The following is a 20,615-nucleotide window of genomic DNA, read 5'->3' on the forward strand; positions in this document are numbered from 1 at the left end:
TGGAATTGGATCCTACAGATCCACTCCAGTTGTCAGCTCTGTCATGTCCTTCTGGCTGTTGCTATTTATTTAAGTCGGACTTACAGACCACAGGATTTCAAATTTTAAAATAATTATTTGTGTGATTTCCCATTAACCTATAGTTCCCCATCATGCTATTTCAATTATCCCTTCGTTTGTTATCTTTCCCCCTTTCCAGTGTTGAGAAATATACTGCAACTAGCAACTTATTTTCAAGGTATTTATTTCGTTTATTTTGCATTCATTGTGTCATAATCCATGAATGTATCACCACTTTGGCAAAGAAGGGCTTAAAGATTAGGCATTTTCCCCTTGATCATGAGTTACAATTGAGATATGAATGGAAACTGCCCATTGATTTACAAAATATTCAACATGATCTAAAATTATTACATTGCTGGAAAACATACATGAAGATATTACAAGGTACAGTTAACAATAAGAAAGTTTCAGGCAAAGTGATCTGTGTACTTGTGTATTTATAAAAGCCCATTTAAAAAGTCACTTTGAAGTATTAAACCATTAATTGCAATGTTTTTGTGCATAGGAATATTCCTACAGGCAACATAAAATGATGTTGTTCACATTAAGTATTCTCTGATTTCACAATTTAAATTTGAATACTTGCAATTTTACAATTGAGATACTGTTAATTAAATAAAATACTTTCAGACATCTTATGAGAAATGCACCATATTGCATTTGACGTTAGCACTGGTAAACACTCAGGTTGAAGCAATTCCAGAGATTAAACCAGGGTTGTTCCTTCTATGGCCATGGGATTTACACTGGGGGAAGTGATGAAAAAGTAGACATCAATTATCTATTTGCTACACTTGCAATCCTTAAACATCTACTTGAAAGTCAGCTGCATGGACTTCCGAGTAAAAAAATTCAGGACTGAGGTAGAGGCTGAAATCCTTAAACCACTAACTAGAGACCAGTCTTGATATGATCCCAGAATCACAACATAATGTAAACCATATCAAACATATGGGTTATTAGGTCTTTGGTTGTCAAGAAAAGGAAGATCCTGACAATGTCTTAACATTTTTCCAGATTACTGTACATTTACCTCACTGTTTGCGGAACGATCTGAAACTCATCAATAATTTTGTAAACATGAGCAGATTCTTACTACATACAAGATTCAAGTAATGTAATATCTGGGAAATAAACTGGACATCTAGATTGATGCAGAGGAGGTATTTTTAGGTAGCTGTGATTTAACTTCACTTAGTGCATTATGGCTGGCATCTCATCCAAAAGCCTCTTGGGCATTTGACTGACTCAGTACTTTCAACAGAAATAGAGTTCAACAATAACTGAAGTGAGGAGGATTTCTAGAGGCATCCCAAAAATATTTATTAACATTGAAAGTGTTCGTACAACAGACTGTTTTCCAAACACTGATGCTCAAAGTGCTCTGGATGGTAGCCTCGTTCACTAGAAAAATGCTCTGAAGGTAAAGCATTGAAGTGAAACATGTAAACATACATTTCAGTATAATGAAACTTTAGACTCTACTCTTTGGTATCATTTAGTTTGACTGGTAAGATGTTCTTGCATTAATTAACTGCTCATCCAATATATAGATAGTTTGGTAATTTCACCAGTGGTTAATAGGATCTTTTATAGTGGTTTAAGGACTGCAGTACATTGACACTGTACCTTCCAGTGACCCCAACAAGGCTGAAAAAAGATGAATGCATAATTCGGATAATCTGGACACCTAATATTCATAAAAGTGCACATGGGCGTTTAATCCTATGTACACGTCACAACCCTGTTACCCTCACATTCTGTTTCTATCTGCATATATAACAATGTGATGCTATAAAAAGAAATTTGCCATAGATGACCTATTGGCCGACAAGCACAACCCATAAATGCATACTTTGGCTCTGGAGATTCACTTAGTCCCATCTTATTCCCTTGAAGAACAAGGCTGAGACATTCTAAGGAGGGCAGAGCAGGACAGCTCCATCCTACCACATGTCAGAGGCAGACCTTCTGTTACAACTCCCAATTGGCACAAGAGGATTCTGCAAGCGTGATAGGACATAAGAAATCAGCAGTAGCCCCATCACCTTTCCATTCTCTCATGAATTAGAGAAGCACCAGCAAGTTCCTTATGGGACACCAAGAGCTCTCCTGGTTGCAGTTAAGTCAAAGCACTGGTCATTTTGTCCAGGGAATGCGGTCAAATCCCAGTACCTGAGCAACAGGACAGATGTTAGTATCAGCACTGAAAACAGCCCATTCATCAATTATTTCAGAGGCATGGGAGGAAAGGGTTAAACCACTCACACTGACAACTATCTTCAAAGCACTTGTGTGGACTTAAGTGTCTGTTAAAAATAGGGGGAAGCTTAATAATGGATTTCTTGCATCATGCCTGGTTTGATTCAAAGTGAACAGATTGCAAAAACAGCAGACACTGTTTCAGTTCGCTCATTTTACAAACAGTTGAACAGCGAAATAATGCTATTTTACCATCTGCAAAGATGGTATTTCATATAAATTTCTACATGCTACATTGGTTAAGATTTCAAAAGGGAGCCCGATTTACCTTTCTCATGGGTTCATAAAAACAAAATAATTACACACAAAGCGATTCATGTTACCAGGATTTTACCTTCCCGATTTAAATCCTATTTTATGTTTCTGTTGATACCAAAGCAGCTTTGAATACTATTTAAACTATTATTTTATAGTGCTTCAAATAGCCGTATAATCGGGGGCAAAAGGTACAGATCAAGATGGGATGAGGTGCTGATGCCACTGAAAAGCCAGTATACCAGTTTGGGAGCACCACTGCCATGTGTAAGAGCACAGGGGGTCTCACCCCTTCTTTGGGAAGAAAGCAGACTGGAATGCCACAGCTCTGTGGGAAGGAAAAGATGCCTTCTGCATTCATATTCTGGATGATATACTTCAAGTCTTACAACTTCTGGCTGAGGTGTAAGTAATTCGTTGTAAGCTAAACCATGTGCTGAAGTGAATGTTTATCATAAATGAGAAGTCGCTCAAGAAGTGGCATATATGCCAAGTCAATTTAGTGCTGATTTTAATGACTAAATCGTATTGGCTTAAGATGACTGGGTATCTAGACATACTGATTTACTGCAGTTTAGGGATGGGCTGTTAAGCGTCTTCCACTGTGTAATTATGCCAGTTTGAAGGAAAATTGAAAACATTAGGGCAGGATCTGGTTGGAGAAATGTATAATGGAAAACGTTGCTGGATAGCTAATTTGTTTTTACAAATGTAGAGGGACAGCTAGTCTGGTGCAGAAAAATAATTCGGGCCACAGCCTTTCAGGAAACAGCCGGCTCACAAAAACTTAACACTACAATAAATTTGTGAACATGAAGGTGCTACATGACTGTGACTTGTTTTTGTAGACTCAGGTGCATTACCATGTTGGCTTTTGATAGTATATGACAAGGAATTCATTGGAAGGATCATTCTTACATTATTGCGAGGTTAGGTTTCAAAGCTGCCAAGCTGCTCTCTAGCAAAATTGCTAAGGACAGTAACAGAAAATAGCTGGGATAGTCAAGCAAAACACAGCTTATGGCAGAGATCAATAATGTCTCTGCTTGTTACTGTTTATGACACTTGGATATTCAGACTGAGGCCTATCAGTGGCCCCCCAATCTAGATTCCCTCACTTTTTGGCCTGACTGAGGCACTGCGGTTCATTAGGCTCTGAGGGTCCTAAAGGAACAGCATGCTAAAACTTCTTTTTGAGCCTCCTTTTTTGTGAGTACCTTTCTCATCTACATCACTGCAATGCCTTTTAATGCATTTTGGTATGTGTACAAACGTTGCAGTTAGATAAAAGAAAGTAAGTTCTTTTCTTTCTAGATTTATCTGATACAGAAACAGCAAAATATTGAAAAAAGGAAGCTAAAACCAAATAGCCTACAGGGCTCGCAACTCTGGAAGGTGCAGGGGAGGTAGAGGTAGAACACGGACGTCTCAAAGATGAAGGCCTTGACATACTCCTAAATCTATCACTCGTTGTGAGCATGTTAAACTAACACTTCAGTATCTACACTAGTTCCCTGTAGCTTTCCAGACACAAGTCACATCATAATTTTGAGCTAAGCTGCCTTACTTAAAGGACTGCTGCCCTTTCCTATTATCTTTTGATCTTTAAGATTAACCAAGAAGCACCTTTATTGGAAAAAAAACAAAATCTTAGGATGAGAATATGCAAAACAAAAGTTCCAAACATTCCATTTGGTAAATTGGTGTGACTTTCCTATTTGGTTTGGCTTTTGGTGGTTGTGGGTTCACAGAGATTAAATAAGCTATCTTGTTAGATTTAAAACCGAATTTTGTCCATTTTAAAATTAAATCATGAGCTCTATGGAGTGGTCGAGTTAGGTCAGCTGGATAAGTATCTGAAAATCTCTCTCTTCCCCTTGCCAGCCATGCTTCCATCTCTCAGTGCCCTTAGTGAACTTATTGTCACAATTACATTCCCATTATATTATATTACTTGCTCAGATAAGGATTTGCACCCAAAGGCAGAACCTAGAATCGATGAGATTGTGGGAAAGGCTGGTGGCCTTAGATTCTTGGGAAATAAACTAGCCGTATTCAAGTATGAGATAATCCCGTTTCTTCCCTTTCCTACCACATTTGAGTAATACTCAATCCTTGGGGGAATCCATCTTGACATCAGACACTATAAACATGCTTCTTCCCTTAAATGAAATAAGTGTGTGTCTTGGGACTTGGCCTGAAAGAAATCTAAGTACATGCTACCTACTGGCTTTAGATGGAGATATGTATTTTAGGACTACCAGCAAGAAAGACCTAGTAAAAATATTCAGGTAAACATGCCTATACAGGGTTAGTGAATTACATGGCTTCGACCAAACAGTGAAGAAATTAAAATATTGCCTTTTTTAAAAAGACAAATGAAAACCGAGGAAACTGATTCTTCAGACTGACAGGGGGCCTAAATCCTCAAACAAGCAACTGATTAACTTTGCTCATTTGATTTTGTATTATATTGCAAAAGAGGAAGTCAGACGGAAAAGAACTTCAATATCACAATGGACTAAAAAGCCAGGATATTCATTAGGCTCCTTAGTGCTGCTGACCAGTTCTTCTGATTATCTGATAATGGTAGTGAAGGGTAGTGAAACCGTACCAGGCCATTGGTCTACCAGGTGGTCGTTGAATCACCCATAGTTGCAGAGTGCAGTTTTAATGGCCATGTTCCATATTGGTATACCAGACCTACTTCCCTCACTACTAGTGCTATGAAAATTGGTATACCAGACCTACTTCCCCCACTACTAGCGCTATGAAAATAACTTCGGCATATCACTGGCACAGCACCATCGCTCGCATGTTTTTTTGCAGAATTAGTCCCCTCCATTGCAATGCAGCTGGAATGCATAGTTTCTGCATTTTGAGTCTTGCGCACCCTTTCAGGGCCCTTGGGCAGCGGCTTGTCCGTGTTGCGAAATGCACAATAAGAGTCTTAAGGCATCAGTCATACTTCCTGCTCTGCAGTAGTGCTCATGAGCATCCATTATGCACCGTACAAGGATTTCATTTTTCATATCCTGTCAACATGCTTGCGCTGTTCCATTGATATATCAGTGTCTTCCCTACAAAATTAAGTAATATCCAAGCACAAATGTAGAAACCTATTGGGAAGAAAAATTAAAGTTAGTTTAAATGTAATACTGGATGAATATACACAGAAACAGGAAAAAGCTACTTATGTTGCATGCAAATCTACGCATCTTTATTTGACCTGCTGTCCATGAAGGAAGGGCTGCAGAAAATGCATCCTTCTGTGCAATCAACTGCTTTCCACCCATGCAGCCTCAGGCCCCTTCTGCACATGCAGAATAGTCGTCCGAGGTCAGTGGTGGTGAACCTATGGCACGCATGCCAGAGGGGGCACTCAGAGCCCTCTCTGTGGGCACAAACGCCATCGCCCCAGTTTGGGCACTCAGAAGCACCAAGGGGGTTGGGGTGGCGGGGCTGCGTGATGGACCTGGCGCGCGCCCCTATGGGGGCATGGCTAGGGTGTTCCGGGTGCATGGTGGGGGTGTCCCAGGGCGTGACATGGCGGACAGGGTGTGGCAGGGGCGCAGGGCGCACATGTTCCCCAGGCACAGTTTCCCCTTGCTCCACCTCTGGCATTCGGTCTCTAAAAGGTTCACCATCAGTGTCCTAGGTTCAATTCCTGACATCTCCAATTTAAGGATCAGGAAGTAGGCGATGTGAAAGACCTCCACTTGAGACCATGGAGATCTGCAAATCAGAGTAGACAATGCTAAGGCTCCAGAGTAGACAACACTAAGGAGCAGCAGTGGCATAGTGGTTAAGAGCAGGTGTACTCTAATCTGGAGGAACTGGGTTTGATTCCCCGCATTGCCGCCTGAGCTGTGGAGGCTTATCTGGGGAATTCATATTAGCTTGTACACGCCAGCTGGGTGACCTTGGGCTAGTCACAGATCTTCTGAGCTCTCTAAGCCCCACCCACCTCACAGGGTGTTTGTTGTGAGGGGGGAAGGGAAAGGAGTTCATAGGAGAGTCTCCTATAGGAGTCTCCTATAGGAGAGAAAGGGAGGGATATAAATCCAACTCTTTTCCAACTCTTCTTCCTTCTTCGCATGCAGAATAATGCACTTTCAATCCACTTTAACAAGTGGATTTTGCTATTCCGCACAGTAAAATCGAGCTGCAAAGTGCACTGAAAGTGGATTGAAAGTGCATTATTCTGCATGTGTGAAGGTGGCCTTAATCTAGCAAGCTAGCAATTGTATTAGAAACTTAATTTTTATCCAGACGGGAGCCATTTACGCTCTGTGTTTTCCATTTCAGAACAATTCAGTCTTGTCTTCCTGAATGTTCCTTGCTGGAGTTTAATCCCTCCTGCTTGGAATCTGCTTACGTGACAGCTCCATTGCTAGTACTTGATTCCAGCACTAAAGGAAGTCCCATGCCTCAGTCCACATTAAATTAAGCCATGTACACTACGGAGGAAGCAGACAGCAGCCTGGTTCACAGGCAACGCTAACCTTTGGTTTGGTGTGACATGACTGAGCCTTGGGTTGCCTGCCTGTTGACTTCTCCTCCTCCCACTCCCAAGCATTAATTCTCTCTTTTTCTCAGAACAGGACAACTATGGGCCGCACTTGACTCATGCAACAGGAATGCACCATGGCTTGCAATTCTGATTTTGAAACCTGCTTTAGCTGGTTCAGATGTAATGGCAAACCGTGACACTGGGAAACAGGAAGGGACAGAATGTGGTGTATGAGGGGAAGAGGGTGGGACCCCCAGGCTCATTCATCCAAGCCCAAGTTCACCCTGGAGATAAGTTGGAACTCCACTTGTCGAAGAAGAATAAAGGTAGAGTTCAACTTTCTCTGGGCTGCAATATTCTTGCCTTCCTTTATAGATTAGTCATGTTCTATAATGTATTTTTTACCTAAAATTTTTATTTATTTATCAGACCAAGATGAATTATTATTTTTGAGTAGAAATTATTTTATATATCTTACCATTTTTTCCTCTTCTTAGGAAGGTTGAACATGGAAGCCAGGATCAGCTTTCCAATGTAACTATAATATGCTTTTTAACATCTACACCAAAATACAAAAAAGGAAAACATAAAGGCACAAGTTGGGTGACAGAAGAGTGAAAAAAACCTGGGTTCTCTGCTGACATTACTTTTTAACAGATAAACATTTTCTTCTGTCTAAATCTTTAAAAGAATTAAAAATAAAATCAGAACACTGAGTTGGATGCCATATAGTGTGATACTGGAAGAGAAGTTGTATTGAATGTAGTTCTGTTTGTGCAAGATCAAGTAGAGATTTTTCAATTTGGACCAGTATTTGATGCAGTTTTTACAGTCAGATTTGGAGGTGCGATGAGATATGACTGAAGGAGGTCGTTATCAGGAGAAAGGATTGCTGAAATATACTTTGTTCTATGTCTTGTGCAAGGGGAAAACACAAGATAGGATTCAATCAAATTGGTTTAGCGAAAAGGGCGGCTTGTTGGCATTTTTTCCTAACAAAATATTTTAATCAGTTAACATGCAATACCTGGTTTAACATTTTCGTCTTCCAAGCTGACTTCTGGCCACTGGTTTTCACTGGCAAGCAATCGATTTTGGGATTCGCTGAGTGGTCTAGTAGGAAATGGTTGACTGGGGCCAGGGCTGAAAAGCAGAAGTACTGTCAGAGGTTGGATTCTACCACAATAGTGGTTCACCCTTCAGATCTTTCTTTAACAAACAACCTACAGTTTGGAAGAAACTGCATATGGAATATTATGGATCACATTCCTAGCCTCTTTCATGGGCACACAAGACAACTTGAATTACCAGAACAGAAACAAGAGGGATAAGCAAGAAATTAATTGGCCAGAACTGGGAGTCGGAAAGATGACCCATTTGGTTTGGACAGGTCAAGAAGAAGGGGAAAAAAGACTTGTCTCAGAAAAATCAAGCCCTTTAAAATACAGTGGGCTAGCTGAGCTTTTGCTGCAAATCCGACCAAACATACAAACCATGTGATGTTTCTTTTTCAGTTTTATTTCTGACAAAATAGTTTCCATTAATGTTCGTCAAAGTAGGTTGATGCCAATGGACAGGGGACAATATAAGTTCTTACGAGGGTACCATGCTTTTTTTAAATGAAATTTTTACAGCCTCTGGAAGATAGAGGCCAGAAGGAAGGTAATTTAGAACCAAAATATCCTGAATGTCAACACAGGTAAAACATTTTGTCCTGACAGGTTTTCACCTGCATCTTCTTCGGAGACATATCCTTAAGTCATTCTCTTATCCCATCAAGAGACCAAGATAATCAAGCTCACTTCCTAACTCCGGCTAGTTCTAAAAACAAGACTGAATGGAAGCGTTGGGTCAAACTGCATAGCAAGAAGTTGCAAGATACAGAAAAATGGCAGAATCCTGTGCAACCTACAATCAATACCTCATTTCGAAAGACAGCGCCAACACAGGGAGGGCAAGAATGCTTCAGTATGTGTTCCAACTTGCATGGGGCTCATATCACCACCTCTGAATTGCAGGAGAAATATCATTTTGCCTCCAGCTAAAGAATTCGCTTTTCTTCTGCAGCCAAAGTGTGGGAGAGTCTTCAACAGCTTCAAAGGCTAGCACACCAGATTATCTAAAAAGCTTGGGGTGAGCTAGTATATTTAGTATTGATCGACTGCTTAACACTCATCTCAGTGCATTAGCCTAGTGTAGATGAACTGCACTTACTGCAGCTGTTAACATTGGCCAACCTTGTTCCCTGGCAGTTTCCCAAAAAGTGTCATCAACAAAAAGGCCATTCATCACTTGAGCAGAGAACGACGATGATTCCAATGTCAGGCTGAGAGAGCCAGTGTGCTGCAGTGCTTAGAATGCTGAACCAGTATCTGGGAGACCCAGGTCTGAATGCCACTGAAACTTCCTGAGTGAACTTGAGCCAGTCACATACCCTCTGCCTAACCTACTTCAGAGGGTTGTTGTGAGGGAAAAAAAGGAGAAAGGAGAGCATTATAATCTGCTTTGGATCTCCACTGGGAGGGAAAAGTTGGTGTATAAAATACATACGCAACAATTTTAACGTTTACAATTCTGTGCAGGCATTTATGTAACTCAGATTTTCTCTTTCCAAGTCACACGGCACATCCAATGGATCACATTACTCCCTTTCCACGTTCTGTTTTCTAAACAGTTGATAATGATTAGACCCAGTTTTTTAGTCAGGTTTCCTGGCTTCCCCAGAGGCTTTAGAACACATGCTTTATTAGTTTTTCAATCTTTCCCACCAGAAAAATTAAAAAGCTAAAATAACTTGGGGGATAGTCTCCTAGTCCCTTAATGTATTTTTATATCCATCCTAGAGCAATTCAATATCTTAGTTTTTGCTCTTGCTCTATAAAGAGGTAATTATTGCTAATATGCCAGCTAGATTCCATTCAGTTCCCACATGTAATAAGCTCACACAAAATCAAATGTATGTGAAGCCTCTGGTACTGGTTGGCTGAAGTGGTCTGATGCCACGACGCATCGCATCGATAAAGAAATGAGGGGAACGAACTGAGAGAGATCCATTTGAAGTCAGGTAGGAAATGATGAACAGATTGTGAGGGCAGGGGCAGAGCTAAAGAAAGAAGCATACTGTACAGCCTACCAGATAAGATGCGACTCTCAAGCCCTAATCTCTGCGTACCTGCCATCAGAGGTGAAGCGGGTGGCAACAAGAGACAGTACACTTTCTGTGTTGACACCTTGCCTTTGGAATGCCCTCTCCATTGGGGCTCACAATGTGCCTGCTTGACTTTCTTTTAGGCACCCAGCCAAAACACATCTTTTTTTAACCCAAACTTCTAATTAGGGGTTTTTAATGGTCTGTTTCTGTTTTATGAGCAGTTTTTATGCTTTTTAATGGCTCTATTCTTAATACTACGGCTTTTAATGATAAACCACCTCAAGCAAGACTCTGAAGAGGGGGCACAGGAATATTCTAAATACATAAATAAAGGCTCTGGTAAGACCACACGTTCGAAGTCATAGCAGGGAAAGGAGGAGTAGAATCAAAAAGGGGACTGCGGGATTGAGAAAAAGAGGAGTTTGATGCGGGTTTGACTATTCTGGCCAACTTTACGAATTGTAGAGTGGTCTTCAAAATATGTTTTTCTCTGCATCACTGAAATGGTGAAGTGAGATGAATTAAACTAAGAGCCAAGTAAAAATACCTTTTGGCAGGTTCATTTTGGCTTGAGACAGTAATCTGCTCTGGATCCATATTTACTAGGCGCGTCGGAAAGTTACTGCCATCTCCTAAACTGCAGGATAAAATAAATAAGAAGCAGTTCATATATAATTAATATTAATGTTATTAAATGCACTGGGTTTTAAAAAGACCTGAGTGCTTTGAAAGGAGGGAAGAACTAACACATTCAATTGGATCAGTGCAAACAGATAGCATTTCACCCTGCTGGTAGTGCATAAAAAAGTGTATTAAACATTTAATTTTTGCAGCATTGAAGCATGCGCTGCAAATTAAAATGTACCATTTCCTTTTATATTACATGTACTTTGGATACCGTTATGACAAACAATCTGGAAGCCATACATACTACTTTACTTTGGCAACACAATAATTGTTTGCCCTCAGACATGAAAAATTGAATCTCATCTTTAAAGATTTTGATGCACACATAACATTAATGGATGTTATAATGAGTAATAAACTTGGAACTGGGCAATGTTGTGTTTCAAATCTTCAGACTGCCTGGATTGCAGGCTTTTGCAATTTTATCAGTTAACTGCATGCAGACTGTTTGGCTCCAAAGTCTTCATGATTTCTCTTATTTCTAAAGCATTTTTTAAAAGCTACTACTATTCACTTAAGAGCCCTGTGGTGCAGAGTGATAAGCTGCAGAAGTGCAGTCAAAGTTCTGCTCACACCCACAGTTCGACCCCAAGGGAAGCTGGTTTCTTGTAGCTGGCTCATGGCTTCTGTCCTTCTGAGGTCAGTAAAATGAGTACCTAGCTTGCTGGGGGTAAAGTGTAGATGACTGGGGAAGGTAATGGCAAACCACCCTGAAAACACGATCTGCCTAGTAAACGTCATGATGTGATGTCACCCCCATGGGTCAGTACTGACCTGGTGCTTGCAGAGGAGGCTACATCTACCTTCACCTACTATCAGAGGCGTTCCTCCCATTGGGCAAAGTGGGCAGTTGCCCAGGGCTGTTTGGGGGTGGATTCCAGCATCACTTGTTTAAATTAGGGAGCCCAGATTCTCCTTTTAAATCTACCTTAAAGGGAGAATCTGGGGTCCCCAGTTTAAATAACACTGAAAGTGACGCTGTTTCCAATTGGGGGGACTGGATGCAACACCATAAATGTTTTCATAGCTGTAATAAAACATTTTGAAAACATTTTGAAATTGTTTTCAAAAAAAATATTTCTGCTGTATGGCATGGCCCATTGCTGTGTTCAGATTTGTGAGTTGGGGCATGTTCTATAATGTGATGGTTCAAAGACCTGGAGGAAAAAATCATTGTTTGGTCACGGTGGGGGAAGGTGGGTGCCCATGGGGGGGGGTGGGGGTGGAATCAAACTCAGGTTTTGCCCAGGGCTCCAGTTTGCCTAGGTACGTCACTGCCCACTATTCAATTAATGCTACTGCAAAGAAATTACACTTGATTAAGTGAACTGCTGACTTCTATGATTCATAGTAAACTTCTGAATACCTCTTCATAGTAAACTTCTGAATACACAGAGTCCCAGGTTCACTCCCCAGCACCTCCAAGTACACAGATCAGGCAGTGGGTGATATGAAAGATCTTTAGCTAAGACCCTGGAAAGCCACTCCCAGTCAGAGGAGACAATAGCAACCTCGAAAGACCAATGAACCGTCTCAGTGTAAGGCAGCTTCATGTGTTCACAAGAGGAATTATAAGTGTAAACAGGAAACAAGAGGGAGTGGGGTCTGCATAAGTGATAGTTTAAATATATCTCAGAATGAGTGTTTGCCGAGCAACAGTCCTATACCAAAGGATACCCTGTTTCCCCGAATATAAGACATCCCCGGAAAATAAGACGTAGTAGAGGTTTTGCTGAAGTGCGAAATATAAGGCATCCCCCAAAAGTAAGACGTAGCAAAGTTTTTGTTTGGAAACATGCCTGACGAACAGAATACAGAAATATAAGACATCCCCTGAAAATAAGACATAGCGCATCTTTGGGAGCAAAAATTAATATAAGACACTGTCTTATATTCGGGGAAACATGGTATAATCAGCATATTCTCTGCTCCATTATGTGTAGAAGCAGCATTTTAAGAAAACAGTCATGTATCCATGCAGTTCTAAACAGAAAGGAAACCATTTAAGATTAGTGTTTAGAGGCCACACAATTTAAAATCAGAAGATATTTAAAATTGTAAATGCCCTATGAAATTTTGTAAAATTCTTATATTTCCTCTCTTCTATTTAGGATGATGCTGTTCAGTTGTAAATCTCTAGGTTTTACTCTGCCAACATTTTTTGAAGGTGAGAAAAACATAATTGAAATAAGAATACCTTGTAAAAATAGGCAACAACCAATACTTTTTTTCATCTCCAAAAACCTCTTTCAGGTTTTTACTGCATCCAAGAGAGAAGCCATTTTTATCTGGTCCATTTCGAAACATGGGCGCCCGGAAAGCTTCTGTATCACACACACACAGAAAAGATAAACAAACTAAGAATGTTCAAGAATATATGTGCAACAAACTAAACCATGCAAATTTATCACTGCTTGCAGACCAGTAGCGGTTGAGGACAAGAAAGAATGATCCTAACACCAATAGTTATTAATTATCCCAGTTAAGTAACAATACTATATTTATAGGCATTTTTTTCTCCATGAACTGTTTTGTGATGGTTTCTAAAGGAACAGGCCTTGCATAAAGCAATCTGAAAAAAATGTTCTCTATAAGAAAGTCCTAACCGGCCTCCAATACCAGATGATAACTCATCAATGATTTTTTAAAAAATCTGCACATTCCCAGAAACAAAACACGGCCGAACAATTTGTTTAAGGAGTGAGACAAGCAACAATTTTCGAGCAAGTTGCCCTCTATCCCGCACAGTACTGCTAGCACTAAACCACCTTCAAAAGCTGGAGAAACCTACAATCAAAATGAAGGTATGTGCAAACCTGGTTCTGGGGAGGCAGTGTAACTTTGATACCAGAGGAAACAACTTGTTTTATTTTTCTTTTAAAAAAATACATTAAAACTCTAAATGTTAGTGTGGCAGTTTGGGAATACATTCTGCTCAGTTGAGGGGGGCGTGAGAGAGAGAACACACACACACTTTGCAAATGGTGAGGTATTGCTGGGTGAATAACCTTATATTGCATGCAACTTTATGCAAAACCTCTTGCTCTACCAAAAAACCCCAAACAAAAGAGCACATAAGAACATAAGAACAAGCCAGCCGGATCAGACCAGAGTCCATCTAGTCCAGCTCTCTGCTACTCGCAGTGGCCCACCAGGCATATTTTAAAACTTTTTAAAATAACTGAAAAAAACTGTGTTTACAAACTGGGGGACCTCTGAAAAGAATAAGTTGATCCAAGCTGTTATGATCTGATAGGCATTTTAAGTCACTGCTTAGAGACCACCGACTCACAGCAACATCTGCTTCCTGGTATTTACTGACCTATTGTTGATCTGTTTTTGCCAACCAGCCAGCAGTGATAGCTAAAAAGTGACAGTATGCTGATGAAAAACATGGCAGCCACGAAGAAAAGGAAGAGAACGTGGAATTTTGCACGTGTGTCTAGCAATTCATTCTAGGAAGGAGAAGTTAAAAAAAAAGTTAAATCTCTTAAAATCTAAATCTAAAATAAATCAAAAGATCAAACTTCTGTTCAAATGCTACTTTCCTCCTCTGAGCAAAACCACACACCACTATATTCGAATTGCTATACATTTAGCAGAAACGTCTTTATTTTAACCGTATGTAACCAACGTCGTTAGTCAGAATTTAATATTTCCTGCGAAAGCATAACCTTAAAGAGAATTCATATCCTTTGTTAAATACTTCTGAAATCTGTGAGCAGTATAGAAAAGAAATTCTAAATTCTAAAATTCAAAAGCACAAGAATGTCAGGCACACACCTTCCAGAAAATGTAATTTGTAGAGTACTACATTACAGTACATGGTGTTAAAAGAAGATCAGATAAACACATAGATAGCCGCTCCTGCTGTAGATACAAGCTTTTCTAATAAGGGTAATCTTCATTTTCCCTATATAATTTTCACTGTCACATGCCAAGGACAAACACTCTCTATTTTCAAGGACAGCATGACAGGCCAATATTAAGAGACAGAATGACAAGCTAGACCTAAATGAAAAGTCATTGCTACAAACAGGAAAACCCCAAGTAATTGGAAGGGGGCAGGAGGAAAAACGGAGAACAAAGGACTATTCTTTAACTTCTTTCTTTCCTGACCGTTATACATTGACCATCAGAGGGGGAAATGAATACAGAGGAAACTCAATTCAAAGCTAACTCCCTAAAATTACTTTAGTTACAAAGAAAGGGCTAAATTTTCCTTCACCCCAGGAATGATTGTTGGGGAAAAGATTTGGTCACAGAGATGACATCAATGAAGTATGTTGTTAAAATCCAATTCCTCCCTCTTTCTCATAACTATATACAACACAGGAGAGCCAGCGGACTCTAATCTGGAGAACTGGGTTTGATTCCCCGCACATGAGCAGCAGGCTCTTTACCTGGTGAACAGATTTGTTTCCTTGCTCCTCTACATGAAGCCTGCTGGGTGACGCTGGTGCACCTCCCAGGGCTGTTTGCACAGTACCCTGCAAATGGCCCCAGTGCCCCACAGGATTGCGTTCGCATGGGCTTGCCGGCGAAGATCCTTTCTTACCTTGTTTCCTGGCTGCCTGTTGCACTGGAGAGGCCAAGGGACACGCCCCCATGGCCATGGCGACGCCTCCAGGGTTGGAGGCCAGGAGCATGTCCCCTAGCCTCCACAGAGCGCCAGCAGCCGGGACGAGGGGACCTGTAGTGGTGCGGGGAAAATGCCAGTTTCCACCCAGAACTGTTTGTTTGGCACTGGGTGGAAGCCGGTGTTTTCCAAAAGACTCGCACAACTAGTGAGACATGACAACGCCGTTGTGTGGGGGAAGCGCCGCTGCAGCTGTGCTCCAGCAGTAGCAGCTGTGTGAAGTTCTCCCCCATAATGGCATTTTTACTAGCCACACACCAGTCTTTATGGCCCATGGGGAATGGGTCTATGAACTGTTTTGTTTTCTCTTAACTCAGCCAATAAGCTTATCACCACTGGTTTCTTCCTTATCCCTAGCCTCTCAACAATAAACTTTCAAATAAACAGACATCATTTCCCCAAAGATTACAGATGAGACGAAGGATTATAAGTTTCCTTTTATTATGATCACTTTGTGACTCGCTCTGAGAAATAAATATAAAAAATAAAGCACACTGAAACAGATTTCAGCTCAAATTGCATCAATACTGAGTTTTTACCTTTGGACAATTCTCAGCAGATTTCCTGCGGCAAAGCTTTATGCAAATAAAGACAATTTATTAAACAGCTATATCCCTTCAATGCCAATGTTTAGAAACAGTAAAAACGCTGTTAGAAAATTAATGGCTTGTGTGCGCACAAGATAAGAAAACGTGTAGCATTCCAATGGCAAGGAGGTTTATTCTGCATTCACTGAATGAATATGTAAAGATGATCTTGTGCTTGCCTAATGAAGTCAAAGTAAATGGCCATTCATTTTAAAGGTGAGGATTCAGGATGTGCCATTAAAATGAAGAGACTGCTCTAATATACCTTATTTGAAGAACCGCTAAAGCCATTTGTCTGTTGAGTGCAAATATAAGAAGCCTCCAAAAGTCTACAACAGGGGTGCCTAACTCTGGCCCTCCAGATGTTCATAGACTACAATTCTCATTATTCCCTGCCAGCACAGCCATTGATCATGCTGGCAGAGGCTGATTGGCCTTGCTGGCAGGGGCTAATGGGAACTGTAGTCCGTGAACATCTGGAGGACCAGAGTTGGACACCCCTGGTCTATAATGATGCTAGTTTTGTTACTCAGTTATAAATTAGAGTCTTTTGATGGCAGAGACAGGAACATCTGGATGAGCAATATTACCCTGAAACTAGTTTTTGCAGAATGTCGAACTTTAGTATAAAATATTAATCCAAATTGCTCACTGGCTCTTGAGATGCCTCAAAATTCCTACTGCATCTCCTCATGCTTTACAGAGCAGATTTATATGAATTTTAATGATGGGTAACAGTGCCCTTTTCAAAAACATGTAACTTTCAGAAATCATGCACTCAATTTCAGCACTTTTTTGGGCAAAGGCATTATTGATCATATATCTGATAAATGGAAGGACTTAATCCTAAATAGGCATTTCCTACCCTAGACTGGATGGCCCTCATCAGATCTGAGAAGCAAAGCAGGATCAGCCGTGGTTAGCACATAGACAGGAGACCACAAGTGACATGTAGGGTTGCTACACCCAGGTAGGCAACGGCAAACTGCCTCTTTTCAAGATTTCGCCTTACAGGATTTTCTAAGTTCTCAGGGTCTTTTCCCCCTTTAGATATCTTTTTCCCCTTTAGATATCAACTGCTCTTAACAACCTGTCTCTTCCACAACATTTTCAGTACCTTGGAGTGGGGTGGGCTAGTTTATTTAATAGTATTGAATGGAAAGTAATTTACAAAGGCTCTTCCGCACACGCAGAATAATGCGTTTTCAAACCACTTTCACAACTGTTTGTAAGTGGATTTTGCTATTCCGCACAGCTTCAAAGAGCACTGAAAGCAGTTTGAAAGTGCATTATTCTGGTTGTGCGGAAGGAGCCAAAGTGTGTACATTTTGGCGTACCTGGGGAGCCCACTGTGCAGTTCTCATCATTCACATGGAGGGTCAGCCAGTTTGAAGATCCTCCTGAACTACCTTCAGGAACACCTCCATAATTATATAGAGCACCAATTTGTGAAAAAGTTTTCTTGATAGTTGTATGAAACAGACCACCAGAATTCAGTTTAAAAGGAAGATCTGCTGACACCAGCAGGAAAGATGGCCCCAGCACAGGAGAACAGGTGGGCTACCACATGCCTAGATAAATCTTATGAAAAGAGGCCAAACTCCCCTCCCCATTTTAAAACAACAGTCATCAAATTGTGAAAAATCAGCCTGGAGGCTTTAGCAGGTTTCTCAGGAAAACAGCAGTACTCAAACCTTTGATGTATGATCTTATTGGCTAAGATCAAATGCCGGAACAATCAAAATGGGAAAGATGCTATATGAAAGAATTAGACCCAGTGATACACCTGCAACACTTTCCAGACAGTTCATGCATAAAAGTGGAGTACAATCCATGCTATGGCATATCAGATGCATACATGCAAAAAAGTCCTGTGATATGAGATCACACTTTATATGGATCCCCTCTGGAAACACAGGAAGTTTCTCCCCCCCCTCAGGTGCACCCAAATAACGCTGAAAGTTTGGGAAGCACAAAAGACTACTGCAGTGAAATTAAGTCACCCACCTGAATCAGAGGCAACATTTCCTCCTACTCAATAAAGTTAACATTCCCAAAGAAAGGAACGTTCAGAAAAAATATTCCCTGGACATTTGTTAATACAGTACACAAGAGTAGTGGAGAAGCTAGAATGTTGAATTTGGAAAATGTATCACTCAAGTTTATATTCTGGTTCAGTCAAAAACCCAAATGCATAAAAGTGACTCTCTTTTTTTTTGCTTAACCAATCTCACAGAGGAATAAATAAGAACAAATCAGTCTACATCCTAAGAAATCAAATGTACATACTCAAATCGGGTCAAAGACAACTGCCTTTCCTAACTGAGCAATCAATTAAATTGCTATTTGAAACTAGATATTTTTTAAATGTTACAAGCTCTCGCATTGATAAAGGGGATTTCTCCTGTTGTGTGGATGGTTAGCCAGCTCTTTTCAGAAGCATAGTATAAGTATGTAGCATCTAGCACTCAAGAGATTATTGGCTCAGCGTGGCATAAACGTTCACATCCTAATTTGTCAAATATTCTTTCAAAATCGATTTACTACAACCTAAGTGAATTCTGTGGCTCAATAACAGCAAGCTAAGATCATGAAAACAGACTCTTTTGAAATAAGTCGACAACACTGACATTTTTCAAATAGAAACATCATTCAAACATATTGTGCTTTTTCAAAAGAGGCATAGAGGGGCAATATATGAAACGGGATTTGAAAGAGATAATTTTTCCAAGAGTGTCAGTCACTTTCAGTGTTCATATAACCATAAATTATTAAAAAATTATATTTTATTGAACAGCTAACCCTTTAAAACCAATTAACTAGGATCAGCTGATGTGGAAAATGAATGAAAAATCTAGACGTTTTTATTAGACAGACAGACATTATGATGATCTAATTCAAAAAGACTTACTGTCCAAAACTTTATGAAATACTGCAGAACTGTAGCAGCAACAAACAGACAATACAGGAGGGAGTAAAATAAAAACAGGAGGAAAAACTTGTAGTTAGAAAATCCCACACAGTTATTCACCCTAGGGGGAAAAAAAAGAAACATGACTGAGTCAAATACATTTCATTTTCTTTTACACATAAAGAGAGCATAAAGTTGGGCTTTTCAGATTATACGGGCAGCTCAATCCAGAGGGGAGGAGGAATCCCCCTCTGCAGCTAACACACCCCTGCACTGGCATGAGTGCCCATTCCACCAGCAGAAGGGCAAATTACCCAGCTCCGTGGTGCCCAACCTGGAAGCCTCCACAGTCGCCCAGGACCACTGACATGGCCAGGGGTGTTCCAGGGAATGGGGATGACCTTGAGTAATTTGCACTGCCATTTTGTCAACAGAATAACCCCCACATTAAGGCAACATTTATATAGGAAGGGCCTCTGTGGGGACAAATTTCAGATGGGGAAGCTGGTTATCCTGGGGACCAATGGTGTGGTAGATCATGTGACACTGGGCCTGGGTGGGGCAAAGGAGACCCAATGAGAATCTTTTGAGGGCCCATGGTGCCTGTTGGCTTGGTGCCTGTTCACTTTCTCCTGTAAGTAGTCACTCCTAGTCATTCCTGCTCAGACATATTTTACAGCACAGCCAGAAAAAAGTTTGGGACCAAGATTTCAATTTCATCCTTTTATTACAGCCCCCAAGACTTTTACTCCATGGTCTTCCCATGATCCTCAGCATAGCAATTCTGGTGGTCAAAGGGACGTCCTTCTCTCTCTCTCACCAGTGGGGAAATAATTGTTGAATCCAACTCAAAGAGGTTTAGGGAACATCTCTAAGTTGATCTATTAAAATTCTACTCAAGTATATCCAACGAGGCTTACTTCTAGGAAAATGTTCTTAGGGTTACACTGTTAAATATTTCTTTTTATACTGGCACATATCGGGAATAAAAAGCATACCAAGGACAGTGATGATCCATTTTCAGTACACACCTAAAGGAAAAAAGAAGCCATTTTCAATCAATTTAAATGAGATCAAAGTGCACCTACATGCATTTGCTCACACATGAAATCTCAGTCTTTCTAAGTCTATAATGACATTTTGCATGTGGGGGGGGGGGAGGGGGCCTTATTAAAACTACCAAAATTGCCACCCAGTATAAGATGGGAGCTTCAAGGTCAAAGGAGAGGTTACACGGCAGATTAATACAATATTTCACTTAAGAAGGGAAAAACAGTGAAGCAGAAGGAAATAGTGTCTCCTCCAATATCTGATCTTTGGTAATGAAAAGCTACAAAGGGAGGATAAAAATCTGAGCAGAAGAGAAGGTGGGGGAGAAGGAAGGCAAAAAATATATTAAGCAGTCCTTCCTCTCTGTCTGCTATTCTGCTCAAATTGCAAGAATCCCACGGCTTTCAAGGTAAGCGAGAAACAGAGGTGGTTTGCTATACTGTCAAAGGCTTTCATGGGCGGATTCAGCTGGTTGTGGTGGGTTTTCTGGGCTGTGT

General features: G+C 40.6%; 1 protein-coding gene across 1 annotated transcript in view; it reads right to left on the bottom strand.

The window, feature by feature from the left end:
- Window positions 1-227: 227 nt before the first annotated feature.
- ZDHHC20 (zinc finger DHHC-type palmitoyltransferase 20) overlaps window positions 228-20,615 on the bottom strand; it is a 52,365-nt gene continuing 31,977 nt past the window's right edge. Inside the window, exons 5-13 of the mRNA XM_048494039.1 lie at window positions 20,067-20,099; window positions 19,069-19,189; window positions 16,110-16,145; window positions 14,254-14,386; window positions 13,129-13,255; window positions 10,792-10,881; window positions 8,121-8,236; window positions 7,572-7,652; window positions 228-5,699 (exon numbers count right to left, since the gene is read on the bottom strand). Coding sequence (XP_048349996.1) covers window positions 7,615-7,652; window positions 8,121-8,236; window positions 10,792-10,881; window positions 13,129-13,255; window positions 14,254-14,386; window positions 16,110-16,145; window positions 19,069-19,189; window positions 20,067-20,099 — 694 coding nt within the window. The 3' untranslated portion in view covers window positions 228-5,699; window positions 7,572-7,614. The remainder of the gene's footprint in view (window positions 5,700-7,571; window positions 7,653-8,120; window positions 8,237-10,791; window positions 10,882-13,128; window positions 13,256-14,253; window positions 14,387-16,109; window positions 16,146-19,068; window positions 19,190-20,066; window positions 20,100-20,615) is intronic.

Source organism: Sphaerodactylus townsendi, linkage group LG04 (genome assembly GCF_021028975.2).
Source record: "Sphaerodactylus townsendi isolate TG3544 linkage group LG04, MPM_Stown_v2.3, whole genome shotgun sequence".
NCBI lineage: Eukaryota > Metazoa > Chordata > Lepidosauria > Squamata > Sphaerodactylidae > Sphaerodactylus > Sphaerodactylus townsendi.